The sequence below is a fragment of the Leguminivora glycinivorella genome, chromosome 18 (genome assembly GCF_023078275.1).
Source record: "Leguminivora glycinivorella isolate SPB_JAAS2020 chromosome 18, LegGlyc_1.1, whole genome shotgun sequence".
NCBI lineage: Eukaryota > Metazoa > Arthropoda > Insecta > Lepidoptera > Tortricidae > Leguminivora > Leguminivora glycinivorella.
Genome location: NC_062988.1, coordinates 3,529,169 through 3,549,698, shown reverse-complemented (window position 1 = coordinate 3,549,698; position 20,530 = coordinate 3,529,169). Strand labels below are relative to the sequence as shown.

General features: G+C 38.7%; 2 protein-coding genes across 2 annotated transcripts in view; both read left to right on the top strand.

Annotated features, from left to right (window-relative positions):
- LOC125235721 (pickpocket protein 28-like) overlaps nucleotides 1–20,530 on the top strand; it is a 58,625-nt gene that overhangs the window by 32,222 nt on the left and 5,873 nt on the right. Inside the window, exons 6-8 of the mRNA XM_048142294.1 lie at nucleotides 5,665–5,890; nucleotides 6,786–7,053; nucleotides 19,699–19,764. Coding sequence (XP_047998251.1) covers nucleotides 5,665–5,890; nucleotides 6,786–7,053; nucleotides 19,699–19,764 — 560 coding nt within the window. The remainder of the gene's footprint in view (nucleotides 1–5,664; nucleotides 5,891–6,785; nucleotides 7,054–19,698; nucleotides 19,765–20,530) is intronic.
- Nucleotides 9,285–15,159, top strand: LOC125235722. The gene is made up of 2 exons (XM_048142295.1): nucleotides 9,285–11,150; nucleotides 15,038–15,159. The coding sequence occupies exons 1-2, from the start codon at nucleotides 9,965–9,967 to the stop codon at nucleotides 15,115–15,117; spliced, it is 1,266 nt and encodes a 421-aa protein (XP_047998252.1). The 5' UTR covers nucleotides 9,285–9,964; the 3' UTR covers nucleotides 15,118–15,159.

Genomic DNA, 20,530 nt, shown 5'->3' with positions numbered 1-20,530 from the left:
TCAAAGTACTCGGGGGTTTGGGTGGAGATAACGGGTAGAGGGGGAGTGGAAAAAGTCCCTTTTTTTAGTTTTTCGTGAATACTTCTTAAACTGTGCCACGTAGCAAAAAATGTTTCAAGACACAAGTAATCTTCAGAAAATTCTCTACAAAGAAAAATATGTTCACTTTTTATCTGGGATCATGAAATATGGATAGGAAAAGATGGACAGGGAAGATTTTTTTTATAATGCAAGTGTGATGAAAAACATTGTGCGTTACTCGGGAAGTATGAATATTACTAATTCGACTCTTTAAATCGCTCCAGCAAGCCAACTTACTCTCGTTAGTACAATGTACTATTATTGTCCGTCTTTTCCCCTCCATACTACCATTACCACCCCGACCCAAGAGTACTTTGAGTACGTGAATTAAGACACCATTCTCTACAACTATGCCAAAATTCGCTTATACACGAATTATTTCCCCCGACAGGCAGTTAAAAGTTGGGCGTGCTACCCTGTTTTCCGCCACTCGTCACGGTTTTTAAATTTCTTTAATTAACTATTTATCTGTTAAAAAGTTAGTGGACATTAGTTTAACGTTTTTTTTTAATATTTTATTTTCGAGTTAGGTCAGTTTGCAGTGTATTTTGACCTATTTAGAACTATATTAATAGGCTAGTTTCCTACTAGTCAAATCAGCTTCTTTTTATGAACTGTCAAAACGATTTGCTAATATGGAATTACTATGAAATACTGAGGAGTGACGTCACGGTCAATTCATTTACTTTATATCTTTCTCTTTGACTTATTAAATAAAAATTGTGTTTAAAAATAACTACTGTCCATATTTTTCTTCTAATTATGTGGTGCTTTATTTCGTGCACTGCATAAAATATTTTATTTTAACTATAGGAAACTAGCCTATTACGGTAGGTTCCCGGGACGTTAGTTACGCAAAAAAAAATGTCGTAAGGAAATCTACTTTTTATATGTTCTACCAAGTGTAGGTAAATGTACTCTGCCTATTCCGATCACTGACTATAAAGCTTATTAAAACTCCATCGAGACTAGACTTCAATTTAAAGTGTACCCAGGTATTGGCTGTTGTATTTATTTATATCTGAATGTTTTTCATGTTATGTAATGTAAATGTTTATCATGTATTTCAGTCTGAAAGTTTAAACATATTATTATGTATATTTCATGTGCTGTGGCTAGTGACGTGTATAAGAGCCCTTGTGGCCTACTTGCTGAATAAATGTTTGTATTTTGTATTTATGATTTAAAAAACATGTTTTCATGAAAACTTATGTGCGTATTAGTTAAGAGGAAACAGGAATAGTAATTTCTTCATACAAATATTCTCGACTGTATCTTTCATTGGTTTTTTTTAAGTTAGAGCTTGGTTTTTAGTGCATTCCACGAGAATATCCTTTACGAAATACGTATATAAGGCAGCTATTCCAATCAAGTCAGTGAAGCTCGAGAAAATACTCTTAAGTCATGAAAGATGGTCAGGCACAAAATCGCTTTCTTAGCGTTGTCAGAAGTATTAGAATAATTGTATTTTGTACAGGACATTCTCGTGGAATGCCCCTTTTACCAATACTTCATATTGTGTCTGACTGTTTTGCTTCTTTTGATTTTATTTTGACACAGCTGCAAAGATAGGCGTGGTACCTATTCAAATCTGACATCGACTGTCCAAAAAACTAAACAGTCCGACACAGACAATCATTATCATCCAGATTTAAACATTTGATTACGATTGGTTAGGTTTTGGAGAACGAAACAGTGGAGAACAAAACCTTGATTTTTTCGATTTTTTAGGCACTAAATAATAGTAGTAGTATTCACGCACACTGTTTTAAAATGTGTTTGTGTGTATTATAATAGATATGTCATTGTCAATTCAAATATGTAACACCATTAGTATAAATAAGTATTATCATTGTACATTAGTATGGTGCTGGTTTGGTCTGAAGGGTTAAAAGAAAAAAAATGAAATAAATTATGTTGGCTGTATTCTATATCCATGTTTTTGTTTTATAAACATCAATGATTTTTGTGTGTGGTATTTTTAAAGTTTGACTTTATTTGTTTCTAGTTATTAAGCTGCACACGAACAGCAGCGAGCCTGGGCGAGCCCGCCCGCCCGCCCAGGCTCGCTGCGGTCCGCACGCAGCTCGCAGAGCACCTTGCGTGCATTTGTATTTGCGACGTCCTATCAACCACAAAAATTAATTTCCCTGCAATATCCCTATGAAATGTTGTGCGAACGATTCACGAGTTACTTTCTCATGACGTGCAATTAGCAAGTTCTAGCAATATTATTTTTTGACTAAACTAGTAAGTTGCCAGTGATTTATTGACACAACATACCAAATGGTTATATACCAGAAACATTATGAGCGCTACTTTTAGGTACATTACAAGTGTAACTTGCAAGGAACTTCACTAGAGTTGTTAAAGCAATGTTACATTTGTAACTTATTAAAAGGTGCCAGTGAAAAATTTATATAACATACAATTTCAAACTTTTTGGTTTATTACAAATGTAACCTTGCCGTAATGAATAGCGTGTAAGTTACGCACAAGTTGCATATGTGCTATTGTTGCAATGTACAAAAATGAACTTCTTAAAAGTTTTCGTCATAACTTTCTAGTAAGTTTATATTTCAATGTATCAGCAACATTGCTATTCAAAGTTATAGAAAGTTGTAAAATTCCGATCTGGGAAACTTACAGGGTTTATCTACAGCGCGGCCGAAAGCGTTTAACATCAATATAGCTCAAACATTGCTCTAACGTTACAAGCTTGCAATTGTAAGTTTCAAGCTCCCAGGTGTAGCATTGAGCAATGTTACCGCAAGTTCTGCTTGCTTAACGGGTATATATTTCGTAATGGCAACACTAATAGAACACTGGTTCAAATTAGCGTCTAGTCACGTTTTCCTTCTTGCTCGTAAAGCTCCGCGCGGTAAGCTGCATTTTGTAGCCCGCTTTCGTTTAATATTCAATTATCGTGTTAGCTGTGTTTAAACTAGTCAAAAGTTGCTAGAAATAGATTCTGTGCCTTGAGATCAGAAGAAGAAGATACTGGGGCTGCGGTATATCAGGCGTGCAGATAACCTTGGAGTATTGGTGAGTACGATCTGGTCTCTGAGGACCTCGCCGCCTGAAACAGGAGCTTCTACATCCTACAAGCCCAGGTTAGTTGCCTTCCCTCTGAATTTCAAGGTATTTTTCGAAATAATTGCATAATTGTTTTTCGTGTTCATAACCTTGAGTGTCGATCAAAATTAAAAAACCCAAAATTTACAGTCCGCTTAAACATTATCGCACAGTGACATTTGGTGCAGTGAAACTGCTGATGAAGATCAGAACGGAACTCCTCAAATCTGAACGGCACACTTATAGTGACTTTCGAATTCTTGTAAGAAAATCATGCATTTAAGTTCAGACCGCTGTTCTCAATACCAAAATAAAGGGAAAATCCATTTTATCCATGAAAAGTTGTATTTGAACAAAGGTTGAATTTTTCAACTGATTCTCGTCAAATTTTGTAAACATGTAGTGTAGGTTTTTCCACCAGCACGGGAAGCATGGTCGCGCGATAGACGATAAAATATCAGGCCGTCCCTATCGCACTATTAGTAAGTTTGATAGGGACGGCCAGATGTTTTATCATTTATCGCGCGACCATAGTTGCCTGCCAGGTCAATATAATAATTGATTTAAGTCACTAAATGGAATTCCAATAACTGTTGATTTGATAGCTTACTTTGTTCTAAACTTACTAAAATAGACGCAAACGAGTATAAACTAACGTATAGTTTAGCGCTGAGGCTTTTAGCGACGTTTTAATTGTATTACTCACGTGGGCATCGGTGCAATGGAATGCGTTTTAGATTTTGGATATAGGGCGTATAAAGCTGGAACCTCACCCGCTGCCACCTATTAAATAAATAAATATTGGGGACACCTTACACAGATAAACTTAGCCCCAAACTAAGCAAAGCTTGTACTATGGGTGCTAAGTGACGATATACACACTTAAATAGATAAATACGTTATTTTGACGTTTTAACAGCGTTTTCACCACACCAACTGGTAATGGCTCTCTTTGCTATACGAAAACAATAGCAAAATTTCATTTTATCCACAAGAGTGCAAAGTAATTTCATATAAATTTTAACTTGATGTCTTAAGCTGGCTGGCAGATTTTACCTAAACTAACCTAACCACATAATTAAACACATAGATGCATACATATAGTCACGCCTGTATCACATAATTAAAATTTTGAAAAAACCCCGACCGCGACATAGTAGACCGATTTTCATGAAACATGGCTAAGAACATTTTTGAACCGCGAGAGTAGCGAGTAATATTGGAATATTTAGCTTGCTCGGTTGCCCCCTTGTAAATTAAATAACTATTTCACATTATCCGATCCGATATCGGATGTAGGAAAAATGTCAAAAGCAAAAATCAAAGATGGCGCCTTTAGTGTATAGGATATCGGTTCTCCATCCGATATCGGATCGGATAATGTGAAAACGAGCTTAGAGTTATTCATTATTATTCATTAGTTATTCATTGTAAGAAAGTGAACAGCGAGCGCCCCCAAATGAACTAAAAACAAAAATTACATAGGTACCTACATTTTCTATGGTAAGTATGTACGCTATCCAAAACTTTTTCTAAAACGTCAAAAATTCATGGCACCTATTCTAGTTTTAGTGTATAATGTCATGGCATTTGCTTTTTATTAAAACGTGCAGCAATTCAACATAAAAACTATAATTATTCGTTTAAAAGCCCGAAAACTTCTAAAATTCTTTTGTGCTCTTATCCTATTAACCTGGCTAACCTAATATCTCAAATAATGGCCTTTGTTAGGACCTTTACATAGGGGTTATTTGTGGAGACAGTTTCACACGAAGCCCAACGCAGCGTCACATTCACGCACTATGCGATTTTTAACCCCCGACGCAAAAACGACCAATGTCATAATTATAAGTTTGACGTGTCTATCTGTCTGTTTGTCTGTCTGTGTGTGTGTCTGTCTGTGGCATCGTAGCTCCCGAACGGATGAACCGATTTAGATTTAAGTTTTTTTGTTTGAAAGCTGAATTAGTCGGGAGTGTTCTTAATAGCCATCATGTTTCATGAAAATCGGTCTACTATGTCGCGGTCGGGATTTTTTTCATTTTTTTATTTTTGTGGTTATTAACCACAAAATTGAAAATTTCGAAACAAACAGATAGACAGACAGACACATCAAACTTATAACACCCCGTCGTTTTTGCGTCGGGGGTTAATAATCTATTACGAACCATCTAATGCAAATAACACAGTGTAATGTGCTAGTAAAGACCAAAAGTTGGGAAATCTGCAGTACATCAGAAATAACATGCTGCTCTCTGAAGTACACAAAAAAGTACCTATATCTCATCTCATGGCTGTCACATGGTGTCGCATGTCGCATGGTGACGTGATCGTTTTGTAACATATCGTTGCTATAATAATATATTGGATAAAAGATACTTAAATCTATTCGTCCTAAATACCTAAATCTAAGGACAACACGATTTCTCTCATAAAGGCGCCACTGGACAATCCAGTTTTTTCTAAATAGATAATAGCTATCAATATCTCATTACAATCTCTTCTCAGGACAAACGTCACAACCGCGTGGCAGCGCGCCTTCTCCCCCTCCGTCTCCCAAAAGTCCCTGGACTGGGGGCTGGACGCTGGCTACCCGAAGGTGTTTCCTCCCGACCCTGCCATGGAACCCTTCAGGGTCATGGCGTCCGGAGAAACGAACGGGTTAGGAGTGGAGCTGTACCTGAACGGCAGTGAGCACCAGGTGGCGTGTGATGGCGCTAGTGTTGGGTTCAATGTAAGCATCAACACGAACACACAACACAAACAACTATAAGATCTTATTGAACGGCCCTATATAGATTTAAAAATTCTACCTCTAGTCATCTAATATTATGCAAAGTCACAATTTCGTTTACTTTCGACCCCTTAATTGCCATGAGTGGCACTGAAACTTGAGTAGTTTCATGTGCTCTGCCTTCTCCTTTGTGAGATACAGGCGTGATTGTATGTACAGTCAACCAATTGGAACCCTAGGCCACTGTAGAACTATGTCATGTGACGTTATAAATCAGATTGTAAGAAATCTCTTACTGCTTGTCATTTTGACATGGTTGGAGAGTGGCCTAGGGTTCCAATTGGTTGACTGTACGAGTATGTATGTATCTAGTTGTCTACTGACGAACAGTCAAGATGGACCCTAAGTGCGTTTTCGCATTACCCGATCCGAAATCGGATGTCGGAAGGATTTCAATGGAAAAAATCCAAGATGGCGCCTGTAATGGATGGGATATCGGTCCGACATCTGATAACGGATCGGATAATGTGAAAACGCACTAATATATTGTTTTTTCCTTAAACAAACTCAACAAATATGACACTAGCTGCTTGAAGATATGAATTATTTGCTAGCTCCAAGGTTTCAATGTCATTCAACTACCATCAATTTATACTTTCATTCACCAGGGTCATGGAGTAGAAGAAGACAAGGTGCATTATTTTTACTAATTATGTGAAGACATCAACATTAAAATACCTGGCGGTCTAGCACAACTTGCGCTCTCGCCCGCGAGTCCATACTTGAACTCGCGCTTGATGTATGGACTCGCACGCGACAACGCAAGTTGTGCTAGACCACCTGGAACTGATTCTCCAAATTATCGAAAATTTAGCCAACTTATTTTCCTACCCAGTTAATCATCAGCTCGCCAACCAACCACGTGTACACCAGTACCATCATCCGCCTTCCCATGGACCGGATGACCACCATTGAGGTCTACCCCATCACCTACCGAACAGACTCTTCACTCAAAGGCCTGCTGCCAGAAAGGAGACAGTGCTTCTTCCAAGATGAGAGAAAATTGGAGTATTTCGAGTCTTATACGGATAGTAATTGTAAACTGGATCTACTGATACGGGAAGCCAGGAAATCGTGCAATTGTGTTCATTATAACTGGCCCAGTAAGTACGAGTATAACTGATTCGCTATATTACTTCATAAGTCTAGGTAACCTATCACCTACCGAACAGATTCTTCGCTCAAAGGCCTGCTGCCAGAAAGAAGACAGTGCTTCTTCCAAGATGAGAGAAAATTAGAGTATTTCGAGTCTTATACGGATAGTAATTGTAAACTGGATCTACTGATACGGGAAGCCAGGAAATCGTGCAATTGTGTTCATTATAACTGGCCCAGTAAGTATAACTTTGGTATATTTCTAGACGCCCATTCTCTCAAGGTGAATGGAAGATCGGGCAGTTAAAAGGGCCTACTTGCAGGGGAGACCGATGTGACGCCGTCCTGCTGGACACTGGACACCCAAAATATCGTTGGGCGGATAGAGTGGAGGTAGACCTCCGTGAGCTCGGCGTCGGCGAAAGCTGGCGCGATACCGTTCAAGACCGAGAAAAATGGGTTATCGCGCCAGCCAAGTAAGTAAGTATCTAAACGAGGTTCTTGATAAGAGTAAACCTACCGACAGATTGTTCTCTGAAAGGCCAGCCACGTGAACAAAGATGTAACGTAGTATATTTTCTTGGTCATAATTAATATTTTTTTATAAATCTAAAATCGAAATTTCTTTAATTTTATTTTGTTTCAAATTCTGTTTTAGTGCAAAAATACTTGCATCCACGCATGTATGCACTTTTCTGCATAATCTGTGCACGGGTTGCCAGATAGCTAAAAATAACCCATTTTATGAGATTTTTAATTGTTACTCCAGTACATTTTGATAAATTAAATTAATATAATTATATAGAAATAATGCAGAAAATTATCTTAATACATAACAAAATACAGTAATATTAATACTCTAAATAAGAGGCCTGTCTGGAGTGACAATCTTGCTATGTACATCATAGTAAATCTTTCATGACTCTGATGGAGTCTCAAATAAAAATAATATATTAATTCGATATATTATGTCTTCCTGGGTTTGTCACCCTATGTCCTTGATTGCTCCATATGCAAATAGGTTAATGATCTTGGGTGGTCCATTTCCTTTTTTGACCCTTTTGGGTGCACACGCACTTTCTCAACAAGACCATACCGCATGGTGGTAAAAACGGTGGAAGCAGAAGGCCTGCAATAATCCTCGGATTGAGTAAGTATCTGAATTGTTCTGATCAACTCCATAATGGCGTAAAACGTTGTGGGTTTGTTCCTAACCATGTGCTTGGTTATTCACAGGGATGATCTGTCTTCTGCTGTGGGATTGGGAGCGCTCCGCTAGGAAATTTCTTTGACCTTTAGCGGTGAGCTAATTTATTAGATTGTCTTCTATTTTGTCATGCTGGTCTTGAGAGCATTAGACTAATGTATTTTTATGTCGCTTTCAGGAGCCGGGATTATATTAAATAGATATATATATTATTAACTCTGGAAATCCTTGTGACCGGCGCAAGTTCTGAGTCCTGTTTGCTGGAAGACGGCCTGCCTCTGCCGCATTTGTCTCGGTGTCCACGTGGCACGCGTTCCGGGTTGAAAAGTCTCCGCAGTGCAGCCAACATTCCCCGGGAGGTCCCGTGCCACCTTCCACAGCTATCCCGAAGGTTCACCATCTTAGAGGTCGGTCCAATTTATCCTTCTAATGGTCAGGGCAACTGCGTCAGCTGCAATTTAGGTAGATTAAATTCATAGAGTCAGTAATTTAGAGCAAGCAAATATTTTTGAGAACTGGTACCTAGGGTATTTTAATAGTATAATTTCTAGTTAAAAATGAAGATAACTTGTGTGAAAATTTACTTAGAACCCTTTTAAGCGACCTAGCTTCCCGCTGAGCTCTGTACATTGCATTGGTGTCGAACAAGAGAATTATAGGTCAGTTTTCACACGGTTAGCGCAGTAAGTAACTAAATTAAGAACCAACTGAACAAACACATTTTGGCAAGAATTTTCTTTATAAATAAATGTTATAAAATATACAAAATCTTAAATTATTTATCTCCACCATATACTTCCCCTAGCAAGCTTATTTCGACACCGGTTTTTATTATTTTCAGTTTTAGTATTTTTTTCCTATTATTATCACTTGTGTCCTTAATTTTGTACAGCCGGAGCTTTAAGTTTATTTAACAATAAGGCACCCTGTGATAATTGGCGCCCAAAGTTTTGAATTTAAAAGCTTGCTGAAGGAATTTTGTGGAATTTTGGTACCAGAGAAATATTTAGAATTTTTTTTGTATGACTCACCTTTTGTTTTTGCTGCTTGCTCTTAGACTATGAAATATTCCTTTTGTGTTATTATTGAAGTGCATTTCTGTTGATTTCCTGCACATTTTTTTATATATTTAGAAAGGAGAAAGTTTAGTGATTACGTAATCATTTTGAGGTTATTCAAGTGTCAAAGAAAGTTGAACACGTGTGTGTGCATTGACTTCCATAGTTGGAAATTTGAATAATTTTGTGTGCATTTTCTATAATTTGTGTCGCCTTGAAACTTTTATTATTATTTTGAACGTTTTACAATATTTTTTGGAAAACTAAAAGTTGCCTGCACTTGTAAGCAAAAGTTTACCAGGGTTTTGATTAAAAGTAGTTGCACTGACTTTCAAATTTGCCAGAGCTTTATCATTGTGTTACTAGATTTTATATTTAGCTTAGAGCCAGCAAGCATTTGGTTTTTGTTTTTTTTTGTGGCTTGTAACTCTAAGACTGTTTAGGACACATATTTTTTTTGTTTTGTGTTTGGACTTTGGCAAGTTTAGAAAGAATATTAGATTTTGTCAGTCAGCTGACTGTTTTAAAAGGTAACTCAAATAAAACAAGGTTCGAATTTTTTTAAAAGAAAATTTATAGTTTAAAGTACACACTTTTACATAATAGAGCATTGTAATACCAGTATTCTCAAGAATTAGATTCACATTTAGCAAAATGGAGAGAAATATTCAGTTTCACGCATTATTGAAAGATGAGCTGACTTATGAGGTGAAAATTCGTTCAGAGACTCCCGCCAGTACAGTAGATGCTCTGAGGAAACAGCTTCGGGTTCTTGTTGTCGAGGCTCCAAGCGAAGACATTTTAGAAACTTCGCTAGCGGCAGACACGGAATTGGATATTGTGGCTAGGAAGATTGATGATTTGTCGTCCTTTGTCGCGAAGTATAGTGAGTCCAAGGAGAGGTATGCCTTGAGCCGAGCGAAGGCATTAGGGTACCATATTTATCATCGTCTCGCTAGGATCCAGCCCGAAGAGGATGACCAGGCACTGTTGCTTACGAAGTGCAGTTTGCAGTCCAGGCTGGAGAGTCTGCTGGCGGAAATTGAAGGTCCACTTGCGGGAACTACAGCACCAGTTTGTGCCGCTGAGGGTTCGAACCCAAGTGCTTCAGCTTCGGCCGGTAGTTCTGAAATGCCAATAGATAGTTTTAGAGAAATGCGTGTACAATGCTCGAGTGACTTGAACATTTCTAAATGGCAAGTCAAGTTTAATGGATTGACAGACCCGCGCTCATTTTTGGAGCGTGTGGAAGAATTAAAGGAGGCAAATGGTGTGTCAGATTCCAAATTATTTAAGGCCGCGCCTCACTTGTTCATTGATGGTGCTTTATTATGGTTCCGTGGTATTAAGAGTTCGGTTTCAAGCTGGCAAGAGTTAAAGTCACTCTTGTTAGATGAGTTTGTCCCTGGTGATTATGATTTTAGGTTGAAACAGGAAATTCAGGCTAGGACACAGGGCGAAAACGAGCCCATTCATTTGTATTTTGCAGTAATGTCAGGAATGTTTGCTAGATTAAAGTCAGACTTACCGGAGGAAGCGAAGCTTGACATCTTGTTGCACAACATTCGACCACATTTTACACAGCAGTTAGCATTGGTAGACATCCATTCGGTCGCCGAACTGAAGACTTATTGTCGAAAGGTTGAGTTTTCACAGCAAAGGGCGAAGTTATTTGTAGAACCGCCGAAGGTTAGTGAACATACACTTTGTCGCGATCATGTGTATAAGGCCTCCAGTTCCAAACATCAACAAGTAAACGCTATTGCTGAAAAACAAAGCTTCGCGAGGAAGTCTGACGGTTCGGTGCCACAGTGTAACACTTTGCAACAGAGAAAGCAACATTTTAAAACTAATGACTTTAATATTTCAAAGCCACAGCGGCCGGTGTGTTACAAATGCAACAAAACTAATCACAATTTCAGGCTTTGTAAACAAAGGCCTAAAAATGGTTCGTTTAAATGTTACGGTTGTGGCAAGCCTGACACTGTACGGTCACAGTGTGACATTTGTTGTCAAAAGGGTAACGTTCAGAAACAAATACCACAACAATCAAAAAACGCCTAAGGCAGAATCGCAGCAAGTTTAATGGCCAAGTGAATCGATTAAATTTAGAATCGATTACACAAAATAATAATTTAAGTTCGATTGCTACGATTCTGTTTACACCAAATAAAGATGATATTAGGCCATATTTAAAAATAGGTGTAAATAATTTTGAGGTTTACGGTTTAGCCGATAGCGGCTCAGCATTGTCGGTTTTAGGTAACAATGCACATTTGGACTTTTTGAAATTCGGTTTTGTACTTCAAGAGGCACACTCCAAGTCGTGTAGTGTTGCGAATGGAGTCGATTGTGAGACAATCGGGCATATTTTTGTCCCGGTTACTTTTTTGAATGCTACCAAGGTTATTAAATTTGTAGTTGTACCCTCTATTGTTAATCATGTTGTTTTGGGGGTAGATTTTTGGAAAGCATTCGATTTATTGCCTGACGTTTTAAAAAATGCGAAACGTATGACTCCACCTGAAAATTATTTTATGTGTAACGGTTTAAGTGCGGAACAAGTAAACACGATCCGGTCTTACGAACACTTAACTGCGGCCGAGAGGGAACTCGCGGATACCGTTGTAGGCAAATTTAAAAACATTTCGTTCGAGGAGAAGGGGCTTGGCAGAACCAGCTTAATGGAGCACACCATTGACACTGGCGACGCCATGCCCATCAAAACGAAACAATATCCTTTGTCTCCGGAAAAACGCGCTGCTTTATCCTCCGAGTTAGACCGTATGTTGAAGTTGGACGTAGTTACGCCCTGTGAGAGTCCGTGGAATAATCCGGCTCTTTTAGTTAAAAAATCTAACGGTGATTGGCGATTTTGTTTAGATTGCAGGAAATTAAATTCGATCACGAAAGGAGATTCGTATTCCATTCCGTATATTCCCCAGATTTTGGACAGTTTGAAGGAAGCGAAATACCTGACCACGATCGATTTAAGTTCCTCATTCTGGCAAATCCCGTTAGCTAAGGCCTCACAGGAGAAAACCAGTTTTTGCGTTCCCGGTCGTGGTATGTTTATGTTCAAGGTCATGCCCTTTGGCCTCTGTGGAGCGCCTGCGCGTCAGCAGAGGCTAATGGACAGCCTTATTGACCATAATATAACGAGCGACATCGAAAACGGTTTAGTTTTTTGTTACATCGATGACATCGTTATTTGTTCATCAGATTTTCAGACGCACATACGGTTGCTAAATCGTGTGTTGGCGAAGTTGGAAAAGGCGAACTTAACCATCAATTATGAGAAGTCTAAGTTCTTCAGGCAGTCCATAAAATACCTTGGTTACGTCGTAGACGAGTTCGGGTTGCGTACTGATCCTGACAAGATCTCTGCCGTTCTCAACTTCCCCACACCAACGAGCGCACGTGACGTAAGGGCATTCTTAGGAACGTGCTCATGGTATCGACGGTTTATCCGAAATTTTGCATCGATAGCCGCTCCTCTGAATAAACTTACGTCACAGGGCAAGAAAGCGCCACCTTTCGAATGGTCTGTAGAAGCAGAGGAAGCATTCAAAACTTTAAAAAACGCTTTAGTTACGGCACCCATTTTGGCGGTACCGGATTTTAATAAACAATTTACAGTACATTGTGATGCGTCGTCCTACGGGATTGGCGGAATGCTTTCTCAGACTATCGACGGTGTTGAGCATCCTGTTGCATACGTTAGCCGCGCCTTAAATAAATGTGAGCGCAATTACAGCGCCACAGAAAGGGAGGCTCTCGCGGTTTTATTTTCAGTGGAGAAATTTCAGGCATATTTAGGCTCGCGTAAATTTAAAGTGATCACTGATCACGCGTCACTCAAATGGTTCATGAACCTTGAAAACCCGTCAGGGAGGTTAGCTCGTTGGGGTTGCAGACTGTCTCAATTCGATTTTGAGATTGAGCACAGAAAGGGATCGCTTAACGTTGTGCCTGACGCACTTTCGAGACTTATGAAAGTTGACGCTATAAATGTTACGAATGATGACGCTGAGCCAGACGAATGGTATGACAAGATTGTAAATGGCTGTAGGTCATTTCCCGCGAATTTTCCGAATTTTTGTTTAAAGGACGGGAAACTTTTTAGACTTTCGAAGGCCAAGTATAATTTGTTGCGAGAGTTTGATTGGAAAGAAGTGGTAAAGAAGAGTGATCGAAAGAGAGTTTTGCAGCAAAACCATTGCGAAGCAACTGCAGCTCATTTAGGTGTTTTTAAAACTCATCGCCGGTTGGCGTTGACATACTTTTGGCCCGGTATGTACAAGGATGTAGTCGAGTTCGTAAAGGCTTGCGATGTCTGTGCAGCGTACAAGCACTCGCAGAAACCGACTGCAGGCCTCATGGGACAACCAAAGGTATGTCATCGACCATGGTTGGTAGTTAGTATCGATCTTGTCGGTCCGCTTCCGCGCTCTCGGGCAGGTTATACATTTTTGTTGGTTGTTACATGTTGCTTTTCGAAACATACACTGCTGTTTCCACTTCGCCGCGCTACTAGCGCTTTGGTGGCGAAGCATTTTGAAAACCATGTCATTTTGGAACATGGCGTACCTGAAACCGTGATTTCGGACAACGGAGCGCAATTCACGGGATCAGAGTTTAAGCAGTTATTGAAACGCTACAACGTACCTAACATTTTTTACAGTCCGCGCTATTCTCCGCACGTGAATTTAGTGGAACGTTATAACAAAATTGTAATGACCGCCGTAGCGTCTTACGTAAAGGAAAATCACCGTACATGGGACGAAAAACTGCACCAGATTAGGTTTGCCATAAACAGTGCAGTCAGCGAAACCACCGGGTATTCTCCTTTCTTTTTAGTGCACGCTAGGGAACCGGTCATTAACGGCTCCTTTTATAAAGATACCGATAAACAATATTGTGTAGGTATACCTAGAGAGGAGTATGCGGGCGAATTTGGTTGTTTGAAAGATATTTTTGAACAGGTTAGGGTACGTATGTTGCAAGCACATGAAACAAATGCCAAGTATTATAATATGAGACGCCGAGAGGCGAGATTTTCGGTTGGGGATATTGTTCAGAAGCGTACGTACACGCAAAGTGACGCTTCTAAGTTTTTTATGTCGAAGCTCGCACCTAAGTATGAACCGTGCAGAGTTAAGAAGGTCTTGTCCCCATTAGTTTATGAGCTCGAAAGGTTGGACGGTCAACCAATCGGGTCGTGGCATATTAAAGACTTTAAGTAGGTATTAACGGGAGTCAGGTTTTGAGGTGGAAGTCATCTCTGGACGCAAAGCCTCGAGCCTATAGGGCTTGTCGCTTTGCCGCCAGGGTTGACAACTGCTATCACCTAGCTCTCGTAACATAACATATGCGGTTGAAATCGTTAGTAGTGTTAAATATTCGGTAAATATTTAATTCACGAATTTTGTTCGGAACGTGACGAACAGGAAAGCTGCTTCGTTACTATGTTTGCATTGTGTGATGTATGTTAGGTATATAAATGCGTGATGTATGGTAGGCGCGATCGATACTGTGCTCAGTCTTAAATCGAATTGGGCTGTAGGTACTTATAGTTTGGTTAAGAGTTTGGAAGAGTTATCCTTGGACGCACGATCCTTCGTCTAGTACCTGTCGTCGTGCCGCCAAGGACGACAAACCACTCACCAGCTACTGTGCCTCTCAACCTCAAGGTCAGAGCCGTCTTTAATATGACCAAATAGCAACATTTGTTGCAAAAATTTTGTCAGGTACTACCATACCGGACAAACACAGAAATAGTACGTTTTTTTTTTGTATTTTGTTAGCGTATCGTTTAGGTAACGCGTCGTTAGGCTAAATACCTAACGTTTTAGTTTAAGTACTATTTCGCATGTTGCCACGCCTAGTTTTTGTTTACGGTATACCATGTTTTGTGGGTGTTGTGCAACATGATTTTGGATGTTTCGTTTCCTCCGACAAGTTAGTCGGGGACACGCTTTTGGAATATTTAGGAGTTTTAACTAGGAGGGACTAAAACTTAGATTTTGACGATTTTTTTTGTTGTTTGGAACTTAGGTTCTTTGAATTTCGGAGTCGGCCCATAGTTTATGGACTAGACATTTTCATTTTGCCCGGACAAGCAGAGTATATTTTGAGGAATGCTGATCAGCGGTCCTGGCGTTGGATATTGGCTTTCTTAGCACAAGGTGCTACATCGCGTTGTGCTGAGAACGCCAACGGTTCGTTCACTGGTTGTTAGGTATTACGGAGGTTTTTTCTATGTGTTGCGCGGTTGGCCTCATAGTTTTTTTTACCTGCCGTTATTGGTTACGTGGGTTCGAGATTTTTTTTAGTTTTGAGTTTTGTGGATATGGCCTTTCAGGCAAGTTGATGAAAATGGTAGAATTGTTTAAAAGTTAGGAAGCTTTGATGGTTTTTTGTAGACATTTTTTTTTAAAATAAAATCTCGAAGCTTCGTTTTGTTTTTTCCTTTTTTCATTGTCCTTCTGGGATACTATTTCTTTATAGTTTTAGTTTTCTTGCCTTAGGGTTGTTTGTTGCCTTGGTTCCTCACAGTTCAATGTGATGAAAGCCGCTGGGGACAGCGGGAGGTTCACCTACGTTGAACCTTTAAATCGGGGAGGGAGGTATTGTAACGTAGTATATTTTCTTGGTCATAATTAATATTTTTTTATAAATCTAAAATCGAAATTTCTTTAATTTTATTTTGTTTCAAATTCTGTTTTAGTGCAAAAATACTTGCATCCACGCATGTATGCACTTTTCTGCATAATCTGTGCACGGGTTGCCAGATAGCTAAAAATAACCCATTTTATGAGATTTTTAATTGTTACTCCAGTACATTTTGATAAATTAAATTAATATAATTATATAGAAATAATGCAGAAAATTATCTTAATACATAACAAAATACAGTAATATTAATACTCTAAATAAGAGGCCTGTCTGGAGTGACAATCTTGCTATGTACATCATAGTAAATCTTTCATGACTCTGATGGAGTCTCAAATAAAAATAATATATTAATTCGATATATTATGTCTTCCTGGGTTTGTCACCCTATGTCCTTGATTGCTCCATATGCAAATAGGTTAATGATCTTGGGTGGTCCATTTCCTTTTTGACCCTTTTGGGTGCACACGCACTTTCTCAACAAGACCATACCGCATGGTGGTAAAAACGGTGGAAGCAGAAGGCCTGCAATAATCCTCGGATTGAGTAAGTATCTGAATTGTTCTGATCAACTCCATAATGGCGTAAAACGTTGTGGGTTTGTTCCTAACCATGTGCTTGGTTATTCACAGGGATGATCTGTCTTCTGCTGTGGGATTGGGAGCGCTCCGCTAGGAAATTTCTTTGACCTTTAGCGGTGAGCTAATTTATTAGATTGTCTTCTATTTTGTCATGCTGGTCTTGAGAGCATTAGACTAATGTATTTTTATGTCGCTTTCAGGAGCCGGGATTATATTAAATAGATATATATATTATTAACTCTGGAAATCCTTGTGACCGGCGCAAGTTCTGAGTCCTGTTTGCTGGAAGACGGCCTGCCTCTGCCGCATTTGTCTCGGTGTCCACGTGGCACGCGTTCCGGGTTGAAAAGTCTCCGCAGTGCAGCCAACATTCCCCGGGAGGTCCCGTGCCACCTTCCACAGCTATCCCGAAGGTTCACCATCTTAGAGGTCGGTCCAATTTATCCTTCTAATGGTCAGGGCAACTGCGTCAGCTGCAATTTAGGTAGATTAAATTCATAGAGTCAGTAATTTAGAGCAAGCAAATATTTTTGAGAACTGGTACCTAGGGTATTTTAATAGTATAATTTCTAGTTAAAAATGAAGATAACTTGTGTGAAAATTTACTTAGAACCCTTTTAAGCGACCTAGCTTCCCGCTGAGCTCTGTACATTGCATTGGTGTCGAACAAGAGAATTATAGGTCAGTTTTCACACGGTTAGCGCAGTAAGTAACTAAATTAAGAACCAACTGAACAAACACATTTTGGCAAGAATTTTCTTTATAAATAAATGTTATAAAATATACAAAATCTTAAATTATTTATCTCCACCATATACTTCCCCTAGCAAGCTTATTTCGACACCGGTTTTTATTATTTTCAGTTTTAGTATTTTTTTCCTATTATTATCACTTGTGTCCTTAATTTTGTACAGCCGGAGCTTTAAGTTTATTTAACAATAAGGCACCCTGTGATAAAGACAGTGGCCCGTTAAAGATGAAAGCTACAATAGGTATGTACTATAAGTGCATGGCCAATTTATCAATGAATTCAACCATAATTTCTCCATGCACTTTTGCAGCTGATAGTACAGTCACCGGCAATAACATTGTAGAAAAAGAAGGTGGCAAAAATATCTGACAGAAGCTTATTTCCACAACCATAAGTGCGTTTTCACATTATCCGATCCGATATCGGATGTCGGAAGGATTTCAATAGAAAAAATCCGGCGCCTGTGATGTATGGAATATCGGTCCGACATCCGATATCAGATCGGATAATGTGACAACGCACTAAGTGTGTCAAATATTTATGCAGGCTTATTTTTGTTCGTTGTTATTTCCGGTGCTTTTACTTCGAATATTATACGAATATGAATTTGCGTGCCCCTTTTTGGTTTTCCTTATTTATAACGAGTAAAGACTCACTTACTCGGTCACGGCATGGTAGCATTATAAATAAGGAAAACTAAAGGAGGCATGCAGAATTGCAGACAGTATAATATTTGTTTAGGGTTTAGGTCAAATCATAATTAATTGACAATCAATAAAGCAACCCTTCAAGCTACAAGCTTAGGCTTATTTTACAAGAGTGACAATAGTCGCCCGACAGTGACATTCGCCGTTCATTGCCTTTTCAACAAGGAAATATACTGCTGTAGACCCCACAGCTGTAGACCCCACTTCAAAAATCTAAGGTTATTGACCCTCCCCTCCCTGTACATTTTGGAAGTAGCTTCATTTGTACGCAAAAACCTGCATCTCTTCAAATTCTGCCAAAACCCTCGACGCCACCTATAATATATAGAACTCCCTGAGCCTAAATTAGATACATATAAAAAACCGGCCAAGAGCGTGTCGGGCCACGCTCAGTGTAGGGTTCCGTAGTTTTCCGTATTTTTCTCAAAAACTACTGAACCTATCAAGTTCAAAACAATTTTCCTAGAAAGTCTTTATAAAGTTCTACTTTTGTGATTTTTTTCATATTTTTTAAACATATGGTTCAAAAGTTAGAGGGGGGGGACGCACTTTTTTTTCCTTTAGGAGCGGTTATTTCCGAAAATATAAATATTATCAAAAAACGATCTTAGCAAACCCTTATTCATTTTTAAATACCTATCCAACAATATATCACACGTTAGGGTTGGAATGAAAAAAAAATTCAGCCCCCACTTTACATGTAGGGGGTACCCTAATAAAACATTTTTTTCCATTTTTATTTTTGCACTTTGTCGGCGTGATTCATATACATATTGGTACCAAATTTCAGCTTTCTAGTGCTAACGGTTACTGAGATTATCCGCGGACGGACGGACGGACGGACGGATGGACGGACGGACGGACGGACGGACGGACGGACGGACGGACGGACGGACAGACAGACATGGCGAAACTATAAGGGTTCCTAGTTGACTACGGAACCCTAAAAATGGACCATACTTACAGAGCAATCAAAGTTTAACTAAAGTTTAACAAAGTTAAACTACCCACCTCTTTAAAAATAGAACAGTCGGACTCAAAATTCATAATAACCTAAAAACTATGTTAATAGATAATTGCTATTACACAATAGCTGAATTTATGGAGGATGACCCTTATGACTTGTAATTAGTATTTTAACTTAACTATTTTAGTAATTCACTTGCATCATAACAGTATATTGTATTTAGATCCTAAGTATAGAGTGATAAATAAATAATAAGTATAAGCTAACTAGCTATTAAGTACTTGTGATACAAGATATTGTAAAGTACCAACTCTTGCTATACCCTTTTCAGGGTCCATATATAATATGTACCTATTGTAAAATTATATGGTATTATGCAAATAAAGAACTATTGAACTATTGAATATTGACGCTGAGTAACAATGTTATTTCTCAACCCAGAAATAGGCACAGAATTGTCAGTCTCAAGTGTCAAAGTCACTGTGGCGAAATGGCCCACAGTCTTAATAGTACATTGTGCAACAAGGGAGATAAGGGGGTCATTAAATACGAGTGTCGTGATATATTCACGACAGCCGCAGGCTGGAGTAATGCTTTTAGTACACGTAGACGCAATGAGACCTTTAAACAGCAAATGTGATGAAAATTTTATTATCGACCTAGGTACATAATATTACCAATATTACCATGATTGTCGATTGTTTCAGAGAAGTCCCCGTCTGAGCCTATTTGTTCCACTAAATCGGATTTCCTGTGCATGAACGACGTTAAAGGTAAATGAATAATTTGATATGGGAATCGATAAAAAATGGATACCGAATGGGTTTGCAGATATTTTCGGAACTTTCACTAAAAAAATAGGTGGTCATTCCAATCAAATGTAGATACACTTTTTATCTTCTTTACGGGATTTGTATGGCAAACGCAAAAATTACTTAACACGTGAGTGATATCCTTTACCACTTCCTAATGTTATTTGTTTTGCCATGTGCCGTTAAACACTTTGACACTAACTATCTTATTATTGAGGTCCTCTCACACGAATTAATTAATTTATGTATGAATTAAGAAAACGATTTTTTTTAAATAATTATGGTGATATACCGGGTGGTAGGGCATACCTGACAATGAACCTAACTGCGTGTCGAATTTAACGGAAAACAAAATAACACGGTGTATTATTATCATTAAATACCTTCAAATACTCAAAACATCCATCAAATAGTTACCACAACTCTTCTGCTATAAGACGAAATAGTTACGTAACTGCTACTAATTAAATCATCTACTTACTGAACATTGGAATTCCAGCCAACCTGTTTACTTTAATGTCTAAAGGATTCACCTCAACATAAGCTAAGTCAGACAACAAATGATTGACGCAGCTAAAGAGAAATTCAGACAGAGCATTAGTGGTTACAAAAATATCAGGTGCAGTTTAAATGCAGGTTAACGCCTTATAATCCTTAATTCAGAAATATCTATTAAAATCTCAAAATTAAAGATCTCCCACGTTTCTCTCAGGCAAGCTTGGTTGCG